Below are 25,272 nucleotides of genomic sequence, written 5' to 3'. Positions count from 1 at the left end.
CTGGACTCTGACCAGGCCAAAACATGAGCCTGATGGACTTGTTCTCAAGCCACTGGTTGGTGGTCTTTGCAGTGTGGGCATGAGCATTGTCTTGTTAAAAAATAACATCTGATCGTTCCTCTTGAGGGAAGCAAGCCTTTTGCAATATTCTCCTGTACTCTTCCTCCATGCTTTACTGTGGTAAAGATGCATTCACTATTGTATTTCTCACCAGATCTTCGAAGACACCTCTCTGAAGCATCACCATGCAACTCAAATCGTGATTCACAGCTCTGCTGAACCACTTTGAATCAAACTTTCCATATTCTGTCAAAAACTTCATTCTGTCTTTGATGTTTTTCGAAGACAGCAATGGCTTTTTAACACAACAAAACCTGCATTAGATAACCTTCTGGTTACTGTTCTTCTCGAAAGAGTCTTGTTTTCTGAGGTCTTGAATTCTGCTGATCCTTCCTTCCTGGCAACATCACCTATTGTTTCAAAGCGTTGACCTATTCTCTTAATAGCTGATAGAGAAATAGGGCTTTTCTCTGTCTTTAGGGTCTTGTAAACTTCAGAATAGCTACAGTTGGTCTGATGCAGACCAGCTGTGCGGGTTCTGACAGCAACCCCTGCATGATATTCAGCTTTTTTTTGGAGCAGATTTTCTCACTAATTTACTTTGGGACACACAACACTGCATATTGTAGATCTCTACCTACTCTGTCACTCCTGGTCCATTTATGAGCTTGTTATCAGGCCTTTGATGGGCTGCATCAGGTGTGGCAGATCACCAACTAACGACTAATCTTTTGTTAAATTTTGTACACCCAGACGTGTTATTTTAATCTTTATCATGATTTTACCTTTGCGTACAAGAAGACTATATAATTGAATTTCCCTGTTTCCAGCTTTTTCCCCGAACAGTTCACTGCAGCAAAAGTTAATGAGCAAATGGTGGCACAGAAGAGCACCAGGAGTGCATTTGTTTAATTCTTGCCAATAATTAATGACCAGTGATTTGTTGTGGAGACCATTAAAAGCTTAATATTTTCCCATTTTGGGCTTGATCCAAATTGTTTATTTTTTGCCAAAGATTGTAGTCTTAAACATACAATTAAATAATATTTACACACTTTTTGCATAATTTGGCAAAATTACAGCTTAATTGGAAATAAAATAATTCTGCTCACAAGTGATAATTAACTTGCATGCTCTTCATTGACATGTACACTAACTTTTGAAAAAGGGGCAAAATTGTTTGGTGTGGTGGAAATGACGCCACAACTGTGGGACAGTTGTATTTTTTTTCTTTTTTAAATCAATAGAAATTATTTTCACACAATAAATATTGAAATGGTTTATGTTTGTTTCACTCTTTGTTTAGATTTTCATAATTTAAAATTGAAGGTCTGGGTCTGGGACAACACTAAAACATAAAAATTTATACAAAAGTATTTTTTAAAAGTCAATTTAAATGTGTCAAAGTTGACTGGTAATTTTCTAGTAACCATGACTGTGGTAGCCATGTTTTTTTTTGGCCAAAACCACGATTTTACTATAGTAATAATTTAGTAACCATGACTGTTGTAGCCATTTTTTTTGGCTAAAACCACGATTTTACTATAGTAATATTGCAGACTCTGGTAGCCATGTTTTTTTTGGACAAAACCACAATTTTACTATAGAAATATTGTAGTAACCATGACTGTAGTAGTCATGTTTTTTTGGCCAAAACCACGATTTTACTATAGTAATATTGCAGACTGTGGTAGCCATGTTTTTTTTGGCCAAAACCACGATTTTACTATAGTAATATTGTAGTAACCATGACTGTTGTAGCCATGTTTTTTTGGACAAAACCACAATTTTACTATAGTAATATTGCAGACTGTGGTAGCCATGTTTTTTTTTTGTGGCCAAAACCACAATTTTACTATAGAAATATTGTAGTAACCATGACTGTAGTAGACATGTTTATTTGGCCAAAACCATGATTTTACTATAGTAATACTGTGGGAACCATGACTGAAGTACCATGTCTTTTTTTCAGAAACGTCATGGTTACTTGTGTAACCTCCGTTCCCTGATGGAGGGAACGAGACGTTGTGTCAATGTAGTGACACTAGGGGTCACTCTTGGGAGCCCGAGACACCTCTGGTCTTTGATAAAAGGCCAATGAAAATTGGCGAGTGGTATTTGCATGCCACTCCCCCGGACATACGGGTATAAAAGGAGCTGGTATGCAACCACTCATTCAGGTTTTATGCTGAGGAGCCGATATAAGGTCCGGCCATTTCAGCGGATAGTTCAGCGTTGTGGCAGGAGGGACACAACGTCTCGTTCCCTCCATCAGGTAACCATGACGTTCCCTATCTGTCACTCTCTCGACGTTGTGTCGATGTAGTGACACTAGGGGTCCCTATACGAAATGCCACAATTGGCTGTAACTGTGTTACGTGAACTGGCGGTGTGTGGTGGGCAGACTACTGTGTGCCTCATAGCCAGCACACCAGGTCGACACGTAACCTCCCCCAACATAGTTATAAGTGTCGAATGGCCCTTTTTGGGGACAAGTCGACTACCCAAGAAATAGAGACAGGCTTAACCCAGTCATGGTCTCTTTTCCCCTTCTCTTTTTTCCACTCCCTAAAAAAGAAGGGGGATTATCCGACTGGGCCGCCAGGTCTAGTTGGGGGGTGTCCCTCCCAAGGGGAAGACACAGTGGAGACCACACCTCACCCAAAGAGAGGGGGGGATACGTCACATGGTCTTTCCAACCATGTGGAGAGTCTTCAAGGTAGATCCTGCCCAATGGGGGAGGAGTTACTACAAACATGGAGACTGGGGCAGAGGGGCTCTGCCAAAGGAAGACGCAGTTTGCCAGCAGGGAAACAAATTAGCAGAAGATATATATCGCATGGGGTTAGCCTTACAGGGAACCGCCACATGCGGAGCACCTACCCCAGAACAGGACTCTTAGTTAGCATGTGTACTGGGCCGGCAGCGAACCTCTCTGAAAACTCGACTGCCACAGGGCTCGGAGGAAGTCAACCAGGGAACAAACTTGTGAACACTACTGGGAATTAATGGCGCACGTCTTCAGCTCAAAAGGAAGTGGAAGGCGCTATGTGCAAGCGATACACCCGGCTGGCTATCCCGGGCTTATCCGCTTGTGTTGCATGCCACTGCCTGGGACGAAACCAGTTCCACCCGGAGGTTTTAGAACCTTGCAAAGGTGTTGGGTGTTGCCCAGCCCGCTGCTCTGCAAATGTCTGTTAGAGAGGCACCTCTGGCCAGGGCCCAGGAAGCCGCTACACCCCTGGTAGAATGGGGGGCGGCATGTCCTGGGCGAGATATGCCATAGTTATGGCGTCAATGAGCCAGTGGGCGATCCTCTGCTTGGAGAGCTGCTCAGAGATTCTAAAGCTCTGCGTGCGATCCAAATAGATGCGTAAAGCACTCACCGGAAACAGCAACGACAGGGCTGGGTCTGCCTCCTCCTGGGGCAGCACTTGCAGGTTCAACACCTGGTCCCTAAAAGGGGTGGTGGGAACTTTGGGCACATAGCCAGGTCGGGGTCTCAGGATCACATGAGAGTAACCTGGACCGAACTCCAGGCACGTTTCGCTGACAGAGAACGCTTGCAGGTCTCCTACCCTCTTGATGGAAGTGAGTGCAGTCAGGAGGGCAGTCTTCAAGGAGAGCCTTAAGCTCGGCTGACTGCAAAGGCTCAAAGGGGGCTCTCTGTAGACCCTGAAGAACTACAGAGAGGTCCCATGAGGGAACGAGGTGCGGTCGTCCTGGTAGCACCCTACTGGCCCACCCAGGCGTGGTTCTCGGACCTCACACTCCTCGCGACAGCTCCCCCCTGGCGAATTCCCCTGAGGAAGGACCTCAGTGCTAGCCCCAGTGCTAGCCGCGCTGGCCTCATATCCGTAGGTAGAAGGACCGAGGCGGGGAGCCTCTGGGGTGGCTTGCTTTCTTACGAAAGCAAGCCACGACTGCAACGTTGCCATGGTCATGTTCTCGCAATGAGAACATGAACCATCCACAAACGCTGCCTCCGTGTGGGTCGTGCCCAGACACGAAAGACAGCGATCATGACCACCAAGTTGAGCGATAACGACCGCAACCAGGAATCACACAATCGGAAAGGCATCTTTAAAAACACGTGTCTTTATAAAGACGTTCCGAGTGTGCCGCTCTTTTAGAGAAATATATACCCTTTTAGAGGAGAAAAAAGCTCTTTCAGAAAATATATTCTCTTGTTTTTCTGCCGAAGCGCCCAGGGGCGTTCTCTGCAGTGCACCAGTGCAGAGGAGGGAGAAGCCGCTGAAATGCACCGTCAGATCCAGCAGAGGTGAATGAACAGTAGGATTCAGCTCAATGAGCATGACCGTTCGGCTCCGAAGAGAAAATCTGAACGAGTGGTTGCATACCAGCTCCTTTTATACCCGTATGTCCGGTGGAGTGGCATGCAAATACCACTCGCCAATTTTCATTGGCCTTTTATCAAAGACCAGAGGTGTCTCAGGCTCCCAAGAGTGACCCCTAGTGTCACTACATCGACACAACGTCGAGTGAGTGACAGATAGGGAACTATGGTTTTACTATTGTGATACTGTGGTAACCATACAGTAAAAATGGTTTTACTATAGTAAAATAATTATAACCATGACTGTAGTACCCATGTCTTTTTTCAGAAACTATGGTTTTACTATAGTAATACTGTGGTAACCATTAATATAATTGTAACCATGACTGTAGTACCCATGGTAAATTTGGTGGTTACTAAATGGAATGGTAAAACTATGGTTATTGTAATAAAACTGTTGTTAATTTTCATAAGGGTTAACCATTTCTACAGTAGCCATAGTTGGACTGTGGTTTTTGTAGTAAAAACATAGTAAGCCCATAATTATTATTTTTATTACTATAGTTTTTGTTTTCCTGTGTTATTATTATAATTGAACTATGAATATAGTTAAAATATGGTTACTGTAGTAAAAACATGGTACATTTTGTGGTTGTTTTACTACAAATACCATATTTAAACTATAATTACTATAGTTAAACCAAGCTTTTGTGGTTACTATGGTTTTACTAAAATTACCCAGTGGTGGAAAAAGTACTAAATTTCCATCCTTAAGTAAAAGTACATGTACAGATGCCACACCAATTTATTACTTAAGTAAAAGTCATCCATTAAAATACTACCCAAATAAAAGTAAAAAAGTGCCTGGTTTTAAAAATTCTTAAGTATCAAAAAGGAAAAAGTAAATACTGCAAATTCAAGTCCATTAATCTTCTAAAATGCAACCCCATTCATGTAGTTATTTTTGAAGCCATATAATTGAGTCTCGCATGGGTAATATTGGATGCAGTAAGTCATAGTTCAGTGCAATAAGGAAAGCTGAGTGGCAGATGGATAAGGACAGGTTTTGAGCAGGACAGGCAGGAGACGATGTGAGGAACCCAAGTGCAGTTTGTTTACAAGTGAATATATTCCAGAACGTGAAATCCAAACGTGAAAACAAAACAAAACATAAACATGAATTTAACTAGACTAGACTTGACGAAGACTGAGGGTGCTTCTCATATATGAAATTGTGCATCCTTGTTTCCTTTACCTTGCTTCATTTCCTTGTTTCCTAACTCCACCCTCTTAGAAAATTAGTAAAGGATGGAAGGAAAGGAAATGAGGAGAGAGGAATCAAAGCAAGATGGATTTGTAAAATGAAATGTCCTTGCTCACTCGTGTGTCACTTCAGAGCGCGTTTTTGCGTAGCTGCAGTACCTCGGCATGCTTGCCTTTATGTTTTTGAAACTTTATTTAAATATTTTCATAATACATCTACGTAATTCAAGATGCACTGTTTTAGTAAATGACACTTAAGGCTTATTTAAATCGCAAAGGTGAAACATTAATTAAAACTGTTATGTGAGATGTGAAGGGGGAGGAGAATTTATGCGTGCGTCAGGTGCTTCAACCAAAAAGTGTTCGACATAAGATCCTCGCTCAAACGTCTTCGATAAGTGTCCTCGATCCTCGCCTCCTCGCGGTGCATTTAGAGAACTGGTACGTCCTTAATGATGGTGGACTTCAATAGTAAAAAACCGTTAAGTGTTCCATTTGGGATGTTACTACACTTTTTCATTTGGGACACAGCTCAGGAGACCAGGGTGGACCAGGCGAGTGGCCAGGAGCCTAGGGCGCTTCCGGCGGGAGGCCAGGAGACCAGGGCGGGCCCAGCGGGAGGCCAGGAGACTAGGGCGGACCAGGCGGACAGCTAGCTGACCAGGATGGATTCGGCAGATGGTCAGGAGACCAGGGCGGATCCGGAAAAAACGGCTTGGAGTGTGGCCTGACGAGGAGGACCTGGGCTATGGAACGTGGTCTGTGGAGCAGTTGCTGAGGAGACAGCGTGGCATGGCGAGGCTGACAAGCAAAGTCAATATACTCAGCCAAAGTCCGAATGAATTCTGAATGAATGTTAAATTTATATAGCACTTTTCTGACACTACACACAAAGCACTTTACACAGTGAACAGGGGACTCTCCTCAACCACCACCAGTGTGCAGCATCCACCTGGATGATGCAACAGAAGCCATAGTGCCCCAGTACACTCACCACACACCAGCTATTGGTGGAGAGGAGAGAGTAGAGATATAGAGCCAATTAATGGATGGGGATTATTAGGAGGCCATGATTTATAAGGGCCAATGGGGGGAATTTGGCCAGGACACCAGAGTTACACCCCTACTCTTTTCAAGAAGTGTCCTGGGATATTTTTAATGACCATAGAGAGTCAGGACCTCAGTTTAACATCTCATCTGAAGGACTGTGCCTTTTTACAGTATAGTGTCCCCATCACCATACTGGGGCATAATGACCCACACAGACCGGAGGGTGAGCACCCCCTGCTGGCCTTCCTAATACCTCTTCCAGCAGCAACCTTAGTTTTCCCCAGGAGGTCTCCCATCCAGGTATTGACCAAGCTCAACCCTGCTTAGCTTCAGTGGGCAACCAGTCTTGAGCTACAGGGTGTTATGGCTGCTGTTATATTCTGCCCCCAGGCATCAGAGAATAAAGGGGCTTGTTTATGCCTGCACGAAAAAAGTATTTGAGAGCCACCTCATTAAAATTGACCTTGCTGGCCAATGCGCAAAAGTACTCCACATAATCCTCTATGGGAAAATTTCCCCGACAAAGACAAATTAGAATAATTTATTTTGAACCAATGCTTCGGTGTGCTTATCAAACTGGCCAAGTCACGTGATTTCAGCAAATGAGGCTTCGTTACATCATACTGTTTCGGAACAGTTTCGAAATGTTTGCCATAACGCTTCGTTTTCAAATGTTTATTTCACAATCTGTCAAAGTATAAATATTTTTTAAATCTGTTTATACAAAACAAAGTGTTGTTTTAGAATAAAAAATAAAGAAATATATGGTTTGGTATTCAAAATAATTTTTAAAATAGTAATTTACAAAAAAATAAAAAATAAATAAATAAATAAAAAAAAAAGAGGCCAACTTAAGTATGAAGGTCTACATATTCTCCAAATATTCAGATTTGTTTATTTCAGGATATTGTAGACAACCATGAAAAATATATTACAAGTACAGGGGAGTAAATAATTTCCAATGCATTGTATTATTGCAGCTGCATATGACTCGTGTCTTCTCATTGCATTTACATGCCTGTGACCAGCAGATGTCCTTAGCCTACAGTGTTTTGAATACTTCGAAACAATGAATCATTTTACAAAGCAATTGGTTTCAATTGACTCAAAGTTTCGGAAAGCTTAGTTTCTGCCATCACTGACTAAGACTTAGACCTTGACTAAGACATGGACTTGACGGCCCCAAAATAAAAAATGACTTAGGAGCCATTAGCTCCTTTACTAAAACATTAGTTTTTAGTAACCAAATCATATAATTGCTCAATTTAGATTGTTGTTCAGAAACAAGTTAGAAAGCAGAAGGAAGACAGCTGATAACCCATTAATCGGAGGTTTAATAAACAGTATATATATGGTTGAGAAGATACGCAAGTTTGAATTCCCCTTTTGTCTCATCAATGTTCACACCCCTTTCATAATTTATACAAATATAAGTGATAAATTTAGCACTGCCCTTCAGAATATACATAAGCAGATATTTACATAAAGCATAGTATGCATATAGTAGTGTGTTGCCTTCTTGAGCATCAATGAATGTTTGCACCTTGTGTAATAGTTGTGTATGAGTCCCTCAATTGTCCTAAGTGTCAAAAGCTGGATCTCATATATATATATATATATATATATATATATATATACACACACACACACACACACACACACACAGTACTCTGCAAACGTTTTAGGCACTTGTGAAAAATTTTGCATAGTGTTTATGTCTTCAAAAATAATGACATAAATAGTTTTCATTTATCACTTAATGTCATACAAAGTCCAGTAAACTTTAAAAAAATAAAAAAAGCTACATCAATATTTGGTGTGACCACCTTTGCCTTTAAAACAGCACCAATTCTCCTAGGTACACCTGGACACAGTTTTTCTTGGTTGTTAGCAGATAGGATGTTCCAAGCTTCTTGGAGAATTCGCCTCAGTTCTTTTATCTGTTTAGGCTGTCTCAACTGCTCCTGTCTCTTTATGTAATCTCAGACTGACACGATGTTCAGTGGGGGGTTTTGTGGGGGCCATGACATCTGTAGCAGGGCTCCCTGTTCTTCTATTCTAATCTTTTCTATTTGCAAAAGTAATGTTTGGGAGTCTAACATTTATATTTCCTATTGACACACTAAAGCTGAAGATATAAATAACCATCTTAAGACAAATGCTTTTATGAAACAACTTATGTGCCCAAGACTTTTGCACAGTACTGTATATATATATATATATACACACTGTATAGTGGTGCGGGATTTAATTTAATTATAAAGAAGCCCGAAATACACATGGGACTCCTATTTTGAAATGGCTGTGCTCCCAGTTGTGAACACACTAACAGATGTTTAGCTGAGAAAGTGACTCTGATTCAAACTGCTAACCTGAGCCCCTGAGTTCAAATCCTCAGTTCTTTTCAGGTGATTCATGAAAAAGACCTGGTCCAAAAGAGTCATTTGGTCATGACTCTCACACGCTGGGTTTGTTGTTGTTGCATGCGGTGCAGCGAGCTCATCACAACAGAATAGGTGAAAAGAGGCTCGAGACACACTGGTGGTGTGCACTCACAAAGCTCACATAACTCACAAGACGATATCTGAAGAAACCACATATGAACACACACAACCCTACTGTCGCCAATGGCAGCTAGATTCTAAATTATTGTCAATTATTTTTGGACGCATATGCGACCATTTTAGTCACAGTCTGGAGCCTTGGACTTGACTTGACTTGGACTTAGACTTGACAACATTACAAACAATACCTGATGAAGGATAAAGGCAAACATGAGGGTTTAAATATACAGACACGGGGTAACAAGATTAAAAGACAACCAATAACAAAACTGAACTAATTACAGAAGAACCAGTGACAGAACTGATAACAAGACAAATGAAAAATTGAACCAATAACAAGACAAGACTAATAAACTATGGAACCAATAAGAACAAAACTTATAAAACATGGCGGAAACAGGTAATCACATGACAAGACACATGACCAGACCAGAAAGTAAACTAATTTCAAAATAAAAGACATGAAAACAAAACATGAAAAAAAAACACACAAAGACGTGACAACAGGGCATTTTATTCAGAAAATAAGCTATAGTTCATGGAAATGAACATGAACAGCATCAAATTAATTCAAACAATTATATAAATCATTTTACTTTGTACATGTTTACTTATTCTGTCCCCGAGCAATTTTGAGTTGAAGCTACCATTTCACAAATGGTTAGCTACACTACAAGCTATTAAACATAGGGCCTAACTACAATACAATTTTATATATATATAAAAATTTTTTATATATATACACTATATTGCCAAAAGTATTCGCTCATCTGCCTTTAGACGCATATGAACTTAAGTGACATCCCATTCTTAATCCATAGGGTTTAATATGACGTTGGCCCACCCTTTGCAGCTATAACAGTTTCAACTCTTCTGGAAGGCTTTCCACAAGGTATAGGAGTGTGTTTATGGGAATTTTTGACCATTCTTCCAGAAGCGCATTTGTGAGGTCAGACATTGATGTTGGACGAGAAGGCCTGGCTCGCAGTCTTCGCTCTAATTCATCCCAAAGGTGCTCTATCGGGTTGAGGTCAGGACTCTGTGCAGGCCAGTCAAGTTCTTCCACACCAAACTCGCTCATCCATGTCTTCATGGACCTTGCTTTGTGCACTGGTGCGCAGTCATGTTGGAACAGGAAGGGGCCATCCCCAAACTGTTCCCACAAAGTTGGGAGCATGGAATTGTCCAAAATCTCTTGGTATGCTGAAGCATTCAGAGTTCCTTTCACTGGAACTAAGGGGCCAAGCCCAGCTCCTGAAAAACAACCCCACACCATAATCCCCCCTCCACCAAACTTCACAGTTGGCACAATGCAGTCAGACAAGTACCGTTCTCCTGGCAACCACCAAACCCAGACTCGTCCATCAGATTGCCAGATGGAGAAGCGTGATTCGTCACTCCAGAGAACGCGTCTCCACTGCTCTAGAGTCCAGTGGCGGCGTGCTTAACACCACTGCATCCGACGCTTTGCATTGCACTTGGTGATGTATGGCTTGGATGCAGCTGCTCGGCCATGGAAACCCATTCCATGAAGCTCTCTACGCACTGTTCTTGAGCTAATCTGAAGGCCACATGAACTTTGGAGGTCTGTAGCGATTGACTCTGCAGAAAGTTGGCGACCTCAGCACACTATGCGCCTCAGCATCCGCTGACCCCGCTCTGTCATTTTACGTGGCCTACCACTTCGTGGCTGAGTTGCTGTCATTCCCAATCGCTTCCACTTTGCCATAGTACCACTGTCAGTTGACTGTGAAATATTTAGTAGCGAGGAAATTTCACGACTGGACTTGTTGCACAGGTGGCATCCTATCACAGTACCACGCTGGAATCACTGAGCTCCTGAGAGCGGCCCATTCTTTCACAAATGTTTGTAGAAGCAGTCTGCATGCCTAGGTGCTTCATTTTATACACCTGTGGCCATGGAAATGATTGGAACATCTGAATTCAATTATTTGGATGGGTGAGCGAATACTTTTGGCAATATAGTGTATATATATAATTTTTATATATATATATATATATATATATATATATATATATATATATATATATATATATATATACACTATCTGGTCTGACACACATTTGTCTGTGCTTGAGCTGCTGTCAAACACTGTGCTCTGTTCATAAGAAGCTCTCTGCTCTCTTTTCGCAAATAATGAAAGAAACTTTTTTAAATCAGGGTAACGAGTAACAAGAGGGTCTGTTTCAGAGTAAAAACTATTTATTTGGCTAAAACATGTAGCCAAGTAAAAGTTGCAAGAAAGAACCAATTTTGAAAAAAGCTTCTTAAGTACATCAAAGTATTTGTACTTAGTTACTTTACACCAATGCAAATACCATAGTTTAACTATGATTACTGGGGGAAAAAAATCATAGTTAATTTATTGCGAGGGAACGCAACACCGTTTCAGAAAAAACATTTCCTCCCTGTCCTCAAAGGGACTCCTTTGTCATATAGAAAACAAAGTCACATTTTCATTCTGCCTAAGATCTCATTTTGTGTTCCACAGAAGAAATCATACAGGTTTGGAACAAAACGAGGGTGAGGAAATGATGACAGGACCCTTAAAAGGTCTTTGTGGTATATCATTACGGTAAAGGACTGTAGCAGTCAGTCACTGTGGCTTATGACTGGTAATACACTAACTTTTAGTTGCCCAGCTATGACACAGCCTCAAACACGTTTCTGTGCAGTATCAGGATGAGCGCAGGAGTCATGAGTGTCAGATTAGTGGAGCAGAACCAAACAGATCTGAGATCTGCTGACAGATCCTCTGGAGAGCAGCTACCATGAATATATCTCAGATATTGAGCTTGTTCCGGGCAGGTCATGAGCTGTGCTGTCACACGGGTCCTGTGATCGAGAGGCAAAGCACACCGGTGAGGAACAGGAAAACCTCACTTCCACCTGTTTCTTGAAACTACTGTTGCTGTTTTTGGTGTTGAGGAGCATGATTATGACATGCACATTTTGACATCAGACTGTGTAGATAGCCTCTATACTGCAAAAAATTTAATCAGTATTTTTATCGTGGTTTCCAGTGAAAATCTTTAAAGTAAGAAAAATGGCCTGAGAAGCAAAATTGCACTAGATATTAAAACTTGTTTTTGAATATATCTTGAATAAAGTTTATTTTTTTTACCCCACTGGCCAATAGTTTTTTCTTTATTTAAACATTATTTATATTTAGTGAGGATCATGCTCAAAAACAAAAAAATTGAGACTTGGAGGTGGGTTCTTTTGACTTGGGTCTCTTTACTGCAAAAGTAATTTTATTACGTAAATTGATCTTGTTTTCCAGTAAAAGAATCTATAACATCCTTAAAACAAGATACATTTAGAAAAGCAAAATTGCATACAGTATTTAGACTTGTTTTCAGGGAATTAATAAATCAAGTTTTTCTTATGCAATTGGGCATTTTTTTGTGTGTTTTAAAATTAATCTAACAAAATCTTGTGATGATTATTAGGCCGGGCTCCACAGGGGAGCCTGGTTGGGCCTGGCCCACCCAATCATGAACTTGGCCCACCTTGAGAACTACACCTACACCCACCCCTCCAACTGTTCGGCCCACCTTACATCTTAGAGCTGGAGCCAGGCCTGATGATTATGCTTAAAAACAAGAAAGTGGAGACTAAATAAATAAATTGAGAATTGGAGATGGGCTCTTTTGACTTAGGCCACAAAAATAATCTTCTTAATCCCTAAATTTGTCTTGTTTTCCAGTAAAAGTATTTTAAACAACTTTAAACCAAGATACAGTTAGAAAAGCAAAATTGCGTACAGTATTTAGACTGGTTTTCAGAGAATGCCTAATTTTCTTGTTTTAAACATTAACTAAATTTTGTGAGGATTATATCTAAATCAAGAAACAGGCAACATGATCACACAGGAAATCGACATATAGCTTCCGAAAGTTCATGTATTCAGAAATCAACTCCAAACTACCGAATTACTGAAAAACGCCATCGCCCATCAGACATTTTTTCACCAATTTAAATGTGCTCGCATATCCCTCTAGCACTATTAAAACGGTTTCTGGTCCCGTGGAAACCAGGAAGTAATTACGTTCACATAAATAATGGTGAGTGATTTGGAGATTAGATTTTTACTCCACTGATGGTTAGGTTCAAGGTTAAGGTTTGGGTTACGGAGTAAATACATTTTGCATTCCTGTTGACTGTAGACATAATTGTACATAATTTACAACTAAAAATACAACTCGCTCATATTTGGCAGCGATTCGACTTTCGGTATGCACAGGCCGATTTCAGCAGAAAAACTTTCGACCTGCTTTCTCCGAATTCATCGTGTGATCAGTCTGAAACTGGAGACTTAATTAAAAAGAAACTTCAACTTAAAGTTTTTAACAAATACTATTGAATCCTCCTCAAGATTGAGCATGATAGGCAAAGTTTCAGTTCCCAAGGCTGTCACTCAAGCAATGCCACATCCATCTAAAGCAAACATGTTTGCTGTGGACTGATAAGAAACTTATTGGCTCCATGATAAGCCATCGATTCTCTTGTTTGCATATGAGGAAGAGAGCAGAACACAATAAAGAAGAAAGAATGACTGTACGCCACAACTGCTTCTGTATGTTTATACTGCCTTGATCCACCATAAATCAAATTCAAAAGGACACAGCTCATAAAAAATTATCTAATGAACACCTTGGTGTGCAGTTAGTTACACTTGGAGGTCAAAGGCCATATTATTTCTCTTAGTGTCCATGCTTTTGAGCTGATTGCTCTGCACGCTCTGTTTTTTCCTGTCCAGCTCTTTGATGTAGCTGGGTGGTTTGGTTGCTGCCTCACCTCTGAGGAGCAGAGATATTAGCTTGTACCGCTGCTGTTTTTCCATCCCCTTCATCTTCTCTATGACATCCTGTGCTCACTGAAGATGCTTACATGTGAATAACCCTTGAGCTTCTGTAGCATCTTTCAGATATGGAAAATATTTAACATACGTGCCCTGAAGGGTCAGCAAGTATCTTTCCATTTACATTTTGAGACACAAATGCTTTTTTGTAATACACTGATGCATTGTGCTGAATTGTCTCAGCTTCAAATGGAATGCCCATGGACCGTCTAAAAGCACATTACGATGGCAAGAATTGTCTCAAAGCGAGAAGCCCCTATCTGATTGACTTTAAAAGTTTTTACCAGTCTGTCAAAGAAAACAAAGTCATGTTTCCAGGCTACTACAATGAGCACTTTGATGAAGAACTAGTTTCTGGCACTTAGTATCAAGTAAACAATATATCTTTGATCACACCTCTGTATTTGAGATTTAACCAACCCTAAATAACGTACATTTAATGTGTCTTTTGTAGGTCAAATCGACCAAAATGGGTTTCTCAGTAGTCAGTATGAAGAGATCAGAAAGACTGATGGCTGACATTAAGCCTATAAGTAGACCAATATTTTGGTTTTACCAATGAATCTGAGCCGATAGTTTTTTTTTTTGAGGAATAGTAAAAAAAAAAAAAAAGATATTAGATATTGGCGATAACCAATAAATAATTGCCAATATATACGTATATATTTTTAACTATTCCTCTGTGTTCCTCTGTGGCCAACGCTGGAGGATTCTACAGTTAGAACGGCTTTATTCTACACTATAACAGTGGCCTCTAGAAGTGAAATAAATACAACCACTCACACCACGTGGAGATTTGCTATATCTAAACCTGTCATCGTTGACCATATTTATCCATATTTTTATCCTCACTTCAATATTTTGTTATTTTGATTAGATAATGAAGTGTTCTAGATATACAGTATATAGAGGCGGACTGGCCATCTGGAGAACTGGGACTTTTCCCGATGGGCCGGCCTCAAAACGGGGCTGCGATATGCCGAAGGAGACAGCAACACACATTGCCACAACTCTTGGATTTACAGTTGATCTGCAAGTAAGTTTTAATTACCCACAACCACACAAATTCTCTGGTAATGATTGCACTATAATACAAACCGATTGATTTTCTGACATTCGGGTTCGTTAACGGTTCTTGAACGTGTATTATTCCGGTGATGCGGACAGAAAACCTGGCCAAAATACTCAGACAGTTGCTGTGTCCAAAATCGCCCCCATCCACTATATGGTGCACTATATTTGGGTATCGGACATTTTGTAGTAGTGTCCAAATTCGTTCCCTACGTTTGTTCACTCATTCTTACCCACAATGCAATCTGATTTCAAGTGTACAGCCGATGTACACTCGCCGACGCTATTTTGCCCATAATCCAACGTAAGGAGGACTGACGTGCAGGGAGAGAGATAGAACGAGTGGGTGAGCAAGAGAATGAGGGAGCGCGAGAGACGCCAGTTCACAGCTTCATTTCATTCTTGCAATGTTTTATTTCATGCTGGCTGTAGTGTTTTACTTTCTGCCACATAAAAACCTGATTAAAAAAATAACATGATAAAATATAGCAATCCAAAATCATACAGATAAATTGAACAATGTATTATTTATTTATATAGATGAAAAGTTAAACATGTTTTTTTTTTATTTTGCTATTAAAATGCTAAGTGACTTCTTTCTTCACTAAATTACTGAGGTGATATTATTGTTAACTCAGAAGACTGCGCACAGTGGAAATTATTCAGATATCCGGTTATCACATGTACGTATTCGTCTAATAATCAATGGATGTTATTAATAACTTTAGTACTGTATTACAGTCGCATGAAGGCGCTATGCGCACGTCATGTCTTCCCAGCGCTCAGAAATGCTACAGAGTTTGGATGAGTGTCAAGATAGTAAAATAATAAAAAATAAATACAATAAATGTATGCTTGTATAAATGTTTTTATTCTTGTTGGTAGTTTTTAGCAGCATTAATATTAGAATAATTATGAAAATATATATTAACAGGTTAAACCATTTTATAAGAATAACAAGTATTATTATTGTTATTATTATTATTATCCTAAAATTTCATACGTTGTTGTTTCTGCATCATCTCCAGCGCTCTCTCCGACGCTCCATGTATATGTCAGTGTCCGAATTCACTCTCTCATTTCGTTCAATCCTTGCCTGATATAGGGCACTCACAGACATCCACGATATAGGAAATAGTGAATGAGTGAACAAGTGAGTGATTTTGGATGCAGCAAGTGTTTCCTGTATTATTAAGTACCACAGCAACACTGCTACTGAATCTAAAAGACTTATGAATCTGATGGAGCTGACTGAATTAATTGACTCACTCCAAGAAAACCAAGAATTGCTACTGTGTTGTGTGTACTTTAAGCTCATGAGAGTTACTTACTGGTCGTTCATAGACAACGTGTACTTTAAGAACAAATTTTGTTTTGTTGTAGTAAGTGAATAATCTGAAAAATTATTCTAAATGGACTATCTGGCAAATAAATATTTGATCAATAATAAAACAATACAATTCTTTAAAAATGCAGTTCACTTTTAAACATGCATGCAGTATTTTTTATTTTTCTCATGTGTCTGTAAAATCCACTTGTAAAATGAAAAAACAAAAAACAAAAAATGGCCGGTACGAAATCTGACTGGCTGGTACATTTTTTCATATACCAGCCACCTTGGCTGTTGGGCTAAAAAGTTAATAGGGTCCGAAATTAACTTTTTAGTCCAACAGCCAAGGTGGCTGGTAGATGAAAAAAATTTACCAGGCAGTCAAATTTCTTACCAGCCATTTATATATATATATAAAACGATCATGCCACGGTTGAAATCACTGAGATCACATTTTCTCCCCATTCTGATGGTTGATGTGAACATTAACTGAAATTCCTGACCCGTATCTGCATGATTTTATGTCCTGCACTGCTGCCACATGATTGGCTGATTAGATAATTGCATGGATGATTGTTGGTGCCATATGGGCTGGTTTGAGTATTTCTGAAACTTCTGATCTCCTGGGATTTTCACACACAACAGTCTCTAGAATTTACTCAGAATGGTGCCAAAAACAAAAAACATCCAGTGAGGGGCAGTTCTGTGGACGGAAATGCCTTGTTGATGAGAGAGGTCAGCAGAGAATGGCCAGACTGGTTCGAACTGACAAAGTCTACAGTAACTCAGATAACCACTCTGTACAATTGTGGTGAGAAAAATATAATCTCAGAATGTTATTCTGAGATGCGGGTTGGCGCTGTTTTGCCGGCACGAGGGGGACCTACACAATATTAGGCAGGTGGTTTTAATGTTGTGGCTGATTGGTGTGTGTGTGTGTATATATATATATATATTATACTATATGCCCCATTTGCAGCAACCATCACTGCAACACCTTATCCTTGAGTAATCATGCTAAATTGCTAATTTGGTACTAGAAAATCACTTGCCATTATATCAAACACAGTTGAAAGCTATTTGGTTCATTAAAATAAGCTTAACATTGTCTTTGTTTTTGAGTTGCCACAGTATGCAATAGACTGGCATGTCTTAAGGTCAATATTAGGTCAAAAATGGCAAAAAAAGGAACAGATTTCTCTAGAAACTCATCAGTCAATCATTGTTTTGAGGAATGAAGGCTATACAATGCTTGAAATTGCCAAAAAAAAATGAAGATTTCATACAAAGGTGTACACTACAGTCTTCAAAGACAAAGGACAACTGACTCTAACAAGGACAGAAAGAGATGTGGAAGGCCAGATGTACAACTAAACAAGAGGATATGTACATCAGAGTCTCTAGTTTGAGAAATAGACGCCTCACATGTCCTCAGCTGACAGCTTCATTGAATTCTACCCGCTCAACACCAGTTTCATGTACAACAGTAAAGAGAAGACTCAGGGGTGCAGGCCTTATGGGAAGAATTGCAAAGAAAAAGCCACTTTTGAAACAGAAAAACAAAAAGAAAAGGTTTGAGTGGGCAAAGAAACACAGACATTGGACAACAGATAATTGGAAAAGAGTGTTATGGATCTTAACCCCATTGAGCTTTTGTGGGATCAGCTAGACTGTAAGGTGTGTGAGAAGTGCCCGACAAGACAGCCACATCTATGGCAAGTGCTACAGGAAGTGTGGGGTGAAATATCACCTGAGTATCTGGACAAACTGACAGCTGGAATAACAAGGATCTGCAAAGCTGTCATTGCTGTACGTGGAGGATTTTTTGATGAGAACTCTTTGAAGTAGTATAAGTCATTTTTTTTCAAATTGTAATAGTAATTTTTCACGTTATTAATGTCCTGACTATACATTGTGATCAGTTGAATGCCACTTTGGTGAATAAAAGAACCAATTTCTTTCCACGAGAGCAAAATCTGTACATTATTCCAAACTTTTGGCCACCAGTGTATACATACACACACACACACACACACACACACACACAGCCCTTTATCTGGTGAATATATAGGCCATAAATAGCTTTAGTAAATAGCGGAGTATCCAGTGTGTATTGAACTTGTTTATAGTTAAAAATCCTGCATTATGCATCACATCTTCATTCTTTCTGGTTATTATTGGGATTTTGGTTGAACAATAAACTGCATCTGGGATTGTGTTGGTTTTGGACTCTTGCAGTCTCTATGTCTGTGCCAATCGTAGTAAGGAAAGACTAAGGAAGTTTTTAAACATTCTATAAACTGATTTTAAAAACTATTGCACGATTAATCAGTTATCTGCCTTTTCCACCACCTTAGTTATCGTATCAGCAAAATCCACTATTGGTCAACCTCTAATATACATAATTATACACAATTTCATATACTCAGTAATGACAGTAAAGAGGTGTACATAAAATTGAACACTCTTTTACACATTGACTCACTCACAGAATTCAGTGGTTTATGATGTTGGAACACTTTTGTTAAATCACCCAAGCAAACAAGTGTTCAAATGGCCAAATATCAGCCGAATTATCAGTCTGTCTTATATAGCTGTCGGTCACTAGCAGGGGTGTTGCTATTGGGCAAAACACTCAGGGTTTGATTATTAAAACACTAACAGTGCACAAATTCATAAAGTACCAAAAAGTACTGTCATTACCACTCATGTGTGTGGAAAATAAAATGTAAAGGTGTACATAGTTCATTAGAAAATCTTTGTACTTGTTTTGGTTTTCATGTTTATTTCTTTGCATTCATAGCTTAATAATAACAACACCAATTAACCGAGGGGTGTAGTGGGTTGACATCCTTAGCCCCTGACATTTTCAAATCATTGAGATGTCCCTGGTCATTATTCCTTTAATAGGTTTTCTTCTCATCACTCTTTCAGTTCTGCCTTCTTCATGGCACTAGTCTGGTGTACCAGGAGAGAGCGTGGTATCTGGAGCACAATTACCTGACGCCCAACACCAGCAGACAGATCCGCAGCCAGGTACTCATTAATCTAACCAACTAATCAATGTCAATATAAACAGTGTGCCAAAAACCGCATTAGACTTCATCAACAGGGTTATCAGTAGACTGTCAGTAAGTCTCTGGATGAATCTTATGAAAACATGTCATATTTCACCTTAAAATCAAATGAAAAAAGTATGAAATGATATTTTACATAAAGAAAGAGAAGAATGTAGGACCATTATGAATGTTTGCACTGTGACATTATTTTCAGGACAATTAAGAACTTTTTCTCCTCAAATTCTAATTAGCGTAATCTGTTTGGATGTTTTACTTTCATTACGGTAATGCAATGTTTTTATATATGTAAACAGTGTTGGGTGTAATCTAATTACGAATTAATTCATTACTGTGATAAAATTACTTTTTAGGACAAAAAGTAGTGTAGCGCATTAGATTTAAAATTCTTGGAATAAGATTAGTTTCTGACTTTCAAATAAGATAATTAATTCTAATTACTTTATTTGCATTACACATACTTCTAAAATAGTATTATGTAGAATACGTTTAAAACATGAATTATATTAATATGTAGTACATCTGTTTGCGTTTCTGTGACCGCTGAAGGGCGTGCACTTCTTAACAAGTCAATTAACGAGGAAAGTAGATTTTTTTTTCTCTCCAATTTGGAATGCCCAATTCCCAGTGCGCTGGTGGCGTAGTGACTCACCTCAATCTGGGTGCCGGAGGATGAATCGCAGTTGCCTCCGCGTCTGAGACCGTCAATCCACGCATCTTATCACATGGCTTGTTGAGTGTGTTACCACGGAGACCTAGCGTGTGTGGAGGCTTCACGCTATTCTCCACGGCATCCATGCACAACTCGCCACGCGCCCCACCGAGAGCGAACCACATTATAGCGACCATGAGGAGGTTACGCCATGTGACTCTACCCTCCCTAGCAACCGGGCCAATTTGGTTGCTTAGGAGACCTGGCTGGAGTCACTCAGCATGCCCTGGATTCACACTCACGACCCCAGGGGTGGTAGCTCAGCGAGTATTGACTACCACCCCTGGAGTAGATTTTTAATTGTTGTATGGAAGAACAAAACCTTTACTGTGAAAAGTGTTTTAGAAAGTAACGCGATTACTTCAACAAAAATGTAACTTCAGTAATCTGATTACAATTTAAGAGTAGTAATTAGTTATTTACCATTAGTTTATTAGTTAACAACTACTATTACCATAATGTCTGAACACTGTCCAATTTCCTCTTTTTCGCATTAAAGGTATTGACAATTTTGGGGGAAATGTGTTTAATTCTCTTTAAATAAAAGGCAATGTTGGACAAAATGTCAGTGTCAGTTGCACGATAAAAAGTAGCAATGAAAGTAATAGTGACTAAAGGGGCAATCACACTAGGCTTTGAGCATGTTAATTTTTTTCGGACAACACAACGGACCATAATATGATGTCACACGGGAGGGCTTCTGGTGTACAGTAAGCAAATAATACTTCACAAATAATATTATATTAAAAATGTTCAAATATACTGTCTTCACACTTTCCTGCAACAACAAAAGACGCAGCTTTAAAATATGTACAGTATTCTTTGTATTGAGCCAAGAGGTCAGTGTGTGGCGTTTCGATCCTCTATTGGTCGTGCGTCCTCTCATCATACAAATTCACGGTTCAGAGTTCACAAAGCTTGAACTTTGGTATGCAGCATAGTATGAAATTTCTTCGCATGAGCTTGCATTTCCGATCTCTGATGCGTTTGAATGGGAGTAAAAAAAGCACGAAGTGTAGTGTGACCGCCCTTTAAAGTTAAAGTTCACCCAAAAATGAAAATTCTCTCATCATCTACTCACCCTTATGCCATCCCTGATGTGTATGACTTTCTTCTGCAAAACACAAACTAAGAATTTTAAAAGAATATTTCAGCTCTGTTGGTGCTCAAAATGCAAGTAAATGGTAACCAGAACTCAGAAGGTCCAAAAAGTACCTAAAGGCAGTATAGAAATTAATCCATATTACTTCAGTGATTAAATCCATGTCTTCAGAAGTGATATGGTAGGTGTAGGTAAGAAACAGATTTACTGAAAATCTCTTTCACGTCCATATTTTTGCATAAGTGACTTTCACTTTCTCAGCCACCTACTGGCTAAGGCTGGTCAAAGATTATTAGTGTAGATTAACAGTAAATAAGGACTCTCACCATCACCTGTTATATCACTTTTGAAGATATGGATTAAACCAGTGGAGTCATTAGCTGAAGTTTACATATATGTGCACACACACACACAAACTGTCCAGTTGTTCACAATTAGCTATGAGGCAGGCAGCCACAGTATGGTTCTCCCACACATAGGAGCATGCAGGAGACGAACGGACAGTGGAGTTGACACCACTCTGTCATTATGCGGTCAGCAGGTGCTTTACTGCATGTTTACCACTCGGAGAAACCCAACACAGCCATTGTCTCTATGCAAACAACCCCCTCTGTTCTGCTGTCAGACCCAGACCACACGACAGCGCCGCCGCACGTGACTGAAGGCATGTGCTTATGGTTCCTTTCAACTGACTCATATGAACTATTGTTAAATGTTTTCAGTAGCTTATTGAAGGTGATTTATCACATGACAAGCTACAAAACATGCAGCAAAAATAACCTCATGACTTATGTTTATAATTAGCTGCTGTGCTAGAGTTGTTTTAAGGACACCCATATGCAAAATCTCTTTAATATCTTGATTTTTGTTTCCCTAGACAGCAATGAGTCAATAACAGCAATTAAATGGAGAGAAAATGTAATCTCCAGCATCTCAGATTGTTTTCCTGGTCAAAAGACCCCAGTAAACTCACATGTGTCTCCTCTAGAGTTTCAGAAGAGATCTCAAGTTATAGAATGTGCTCAGATTTGCCAAGAACCCAAAGTCTGTGATCCAAAGGTGTTAGTATGAACTTAAAACATTTCTTATCAATTACTTCCAAAGATCAAATGATCTGAGCTATGCCATTCACATTAAAAGAATAGTCCAGGTTCAATACAAGTTAAGCTCAGTCGACAGCATTTGTGGCATAATGCTGATTACCACAAAAATGGATTTCGTCTCATCACTCCTTTTCTTTAAAAAAAGCAAATATCGAGGTTACAGTGAGGCACTTACAATTGGAGGGTTTAAAAAGGCAGAAATGTGAAGCTTGTAATTTTATAAAGTACTTGCATTATTACTTCTGTTAAAACTTGTGTATCATTTGGGCTGTAAAGTTGTTTAAATCAGCGTTTTTGCGGTCGTTTTAGGGTTTACAGCATTACATAGTCATGGCAACAAAGTTGTAAAATTGGACATAACTTTACACAGAAAAGGTTAGTTAGTGGTTTTATCACACTAAAATCATGTTACTCTTACTGTATGTCAACAGTTTTCTCATATGTGTCTTTTCTCCTTTTACTTACTGTATCTGGGTAGAACATTCAGAATTCAATTCATAATGTAAGGAGAAACATCTGAGACACAGTTGATACTTTAACTCGATTACATTTTCTGTGCTAAGAAAGAACAACCTTTGAGCAATTAAATGGAGTTTGAGTCTGAATTTATGTGGGGAGTCACTAGATTTTTATCACAGTGTTTTTGCATTGTTGGGAGTTGTTGAGGAAAAAATGTCTCTCAAGTCAATATGAAAACATGTTTTTGAAAGATAAGGCTGACCATCTTTGCCTATCGATGCTTTTCCATGCAATGGAACAAGCCATGCAAATAACATCAGGCTTAGCGAGCTTTGATTGGCATGAAGTTGTGTTGTCGATCTGAGAGTAAATGACTGCCAAAACGAGAGCAGGATACCTATTAGCAGTACAAACAGTGTGGAAAACCTGAGTATATCTGTCAAGACCTGCAATGAGAGCTTATTATGACAAAAGAGTTATAAGTGTTGTGAAGACAGAGTGACTGCAGGCTGCTCTGTTTTACAGGAAAATTACAAATGAACTGTATCATGCACAAATAACAATTACTAGATTTTTACATTTTACTGAAGAAAACATGAGTGGTATTTATGGTGATTGTTAGGACATTGCTTTGCAGTTTCTAAGGTCTACTAGGTAGTTGTCAGGGTTTTACTATGCAGTTTCTAAGGTGTTCTGAGTGGTTTTACCATGTTGCTATTCAGCTAGGGTGGTGTGGGTAGTTGTTTGGGTGTTGCTAGGTGGTTACTAGAGTGTTGTAGGTGTTGGTTAGGGCATTGCTGTGTGGTTGCTAAGGTTTTCTGAGTGTGCTAAGTGGTTGCTAACTGGCCCAAAAAAACAGAACCCACAAGTCCCTAAAAAATTTCGGTTTCTAAGTATGACACGTTCCCCCTTCAATGCAAGTCTTTGGGATTTTTTCACTTGTGTTTTCATCTGCCAGGTGAAAATCATAAGTCTAATAAGTTAAAAAAAGTAATAGCACATCTCTCCTCAATAAGCCGCATGATTTGAGGTATCATTGGCCATTTTTCCACCATCAGCCCAAACAGTTCTAGTCACAAAACCATGCTGTTCCGCGCCAATCCGGGTTAGTTCACGGAAAAAAAATGTTTTGGCTCAACAACCATAACTTATAAAAATAAAATAGCTTCTACTGAAAAATATACATATTTATAACATTTTTAGCTTTACAGATTTTCTATTAATATGTACAACACAAAATTTCAATTTTAAGGTGAACTTAGAAAGCTACATAAATTAAATGAATAATCGTGAGTTCCTTGAACTTCTTTAGCTTGTATCAAGTATAGAACTGAGGTTGTAGGGAATACCGTTAAGCTCTTGCGCTTGAATAATTTAAGCATGTTTGTTTGGTCAAAAGGAACTTAATGGGGCATTTAATTGGTTGTTATTATTAATTCATAGAGAATTTAGCTCTTTATTTGTATTGATGTTGTTTTACTGTAAATAGCTGTTTCTTTACCATTAGTGTGATTAATGTTCCCTCTAGTGGAGTTGGATCCTGTTCAATCCATGTCATTTTTCCTGTGTATGTGAATGTGAATTGCTGAAGTGCAGCTTTATGTGCATTTCTTTGGGGAATAAAGTTTAATAACTGACCTCAATCATCATTTTCTTTAGAGTCCATTAAATTTGGGGCCTGGGTAGCTCAGCGAGTAAAGACGCTGACTACCACCCATGGAGTCGTGAGTTCTAATCCAGGGTGTGCTGAGTGACTCCAGCCAGGTCTCCTAAGCAACCAAATTGGCCCAGTTGCTAGGGAGGGTAGAGTCACATGAGGTAACCTCCTCGTGGTCACTATAATGTGGTTTGTTCTCGGTGGGGCGCGTGGTGAGTTGTGCGTGGATGCCGCGGAGAATAGCGTGAAGCCTCCACACGTGCTATGTCTCCAAGGTAACGTGCTCAACAAGCCACATGATAAGATGCGTGGATTGACGGTCTCAGACGTGGAGGCAACTGAGATTCGTCCTCTGCCACCCGGATTGAGGCGAGTCACTACGCCACCACGAGGACTTAGAGCACATTGGGAATTGAGCATTCCAAATTGGGGAGAAAAGGGAAGAAAAAAAGAAGAAAAAAGAAAGAAAAAAAAAAGCGTCCATTAAATTAAGTAGAAACCATGATATACTGTAAATTTAATTTGAAACAACAGGCTATTAGTTGTTAAATATTTTTCATGTGACATACCTTTTTTAGTAAATAAAGCTGGATGAACTGATATGTTTATATCTAACAAAAGTTTTCTAGTTGTGCTGTATT

General features: G+C 39.4%; 1 protein-coding gene across 3 annotated transcripts in view; it reads left to right on the top strand.

The window, feature by feature from the left end:
- Positions 1–25,272, top strand: part of LOC127413528 (acyl-coenzyme A oxidase-like protein) — a 79,948-nt gene that overhangs the window by 37,520 nt on the left and 17,156 nt on the right. For 2 of the 3 annotated variants that reach the window (XM_051650745.1, XM_051650747.1), the window contains 2 exons: positions 14,998–15,156; positions 19,456–19,557. In XM_051650745.1, the coding sequence (XP_051506705.1) occupies positions 14,998–15,156; positions 19,456–19,557 (261 nt within the window). The remainder of the gene's footprint in view (positions 1–14,997; positions 15,157–19,455; positions 19,558–25,272) is intronic. The other variant, XM_051650746.1, reaches the window with a different exon arrangement.

The sequence above is a fragment of the Myxocyprinus asiaticus genome, chromosome 23, assembly GCF_019703515.2.
Source record: "Myxocyprinus asiaticus isolate MX2 ecotype Aquarium Trade chromosome 23, UBuf_Myxa_2, whole genome shotgun sequence".
Classification (NCBI taxonomy): Eukaryota; Metazoa; Chordata; class Actinopteri; order Cypriniformes; family Catostomidae; genus Myxocyprinus; species Myxocyprinus asiaticus.
Note: the sequence above shows the minus strand (reverse complement) of the source record. Positions and strands in the feature narration are given on the sequence as shown.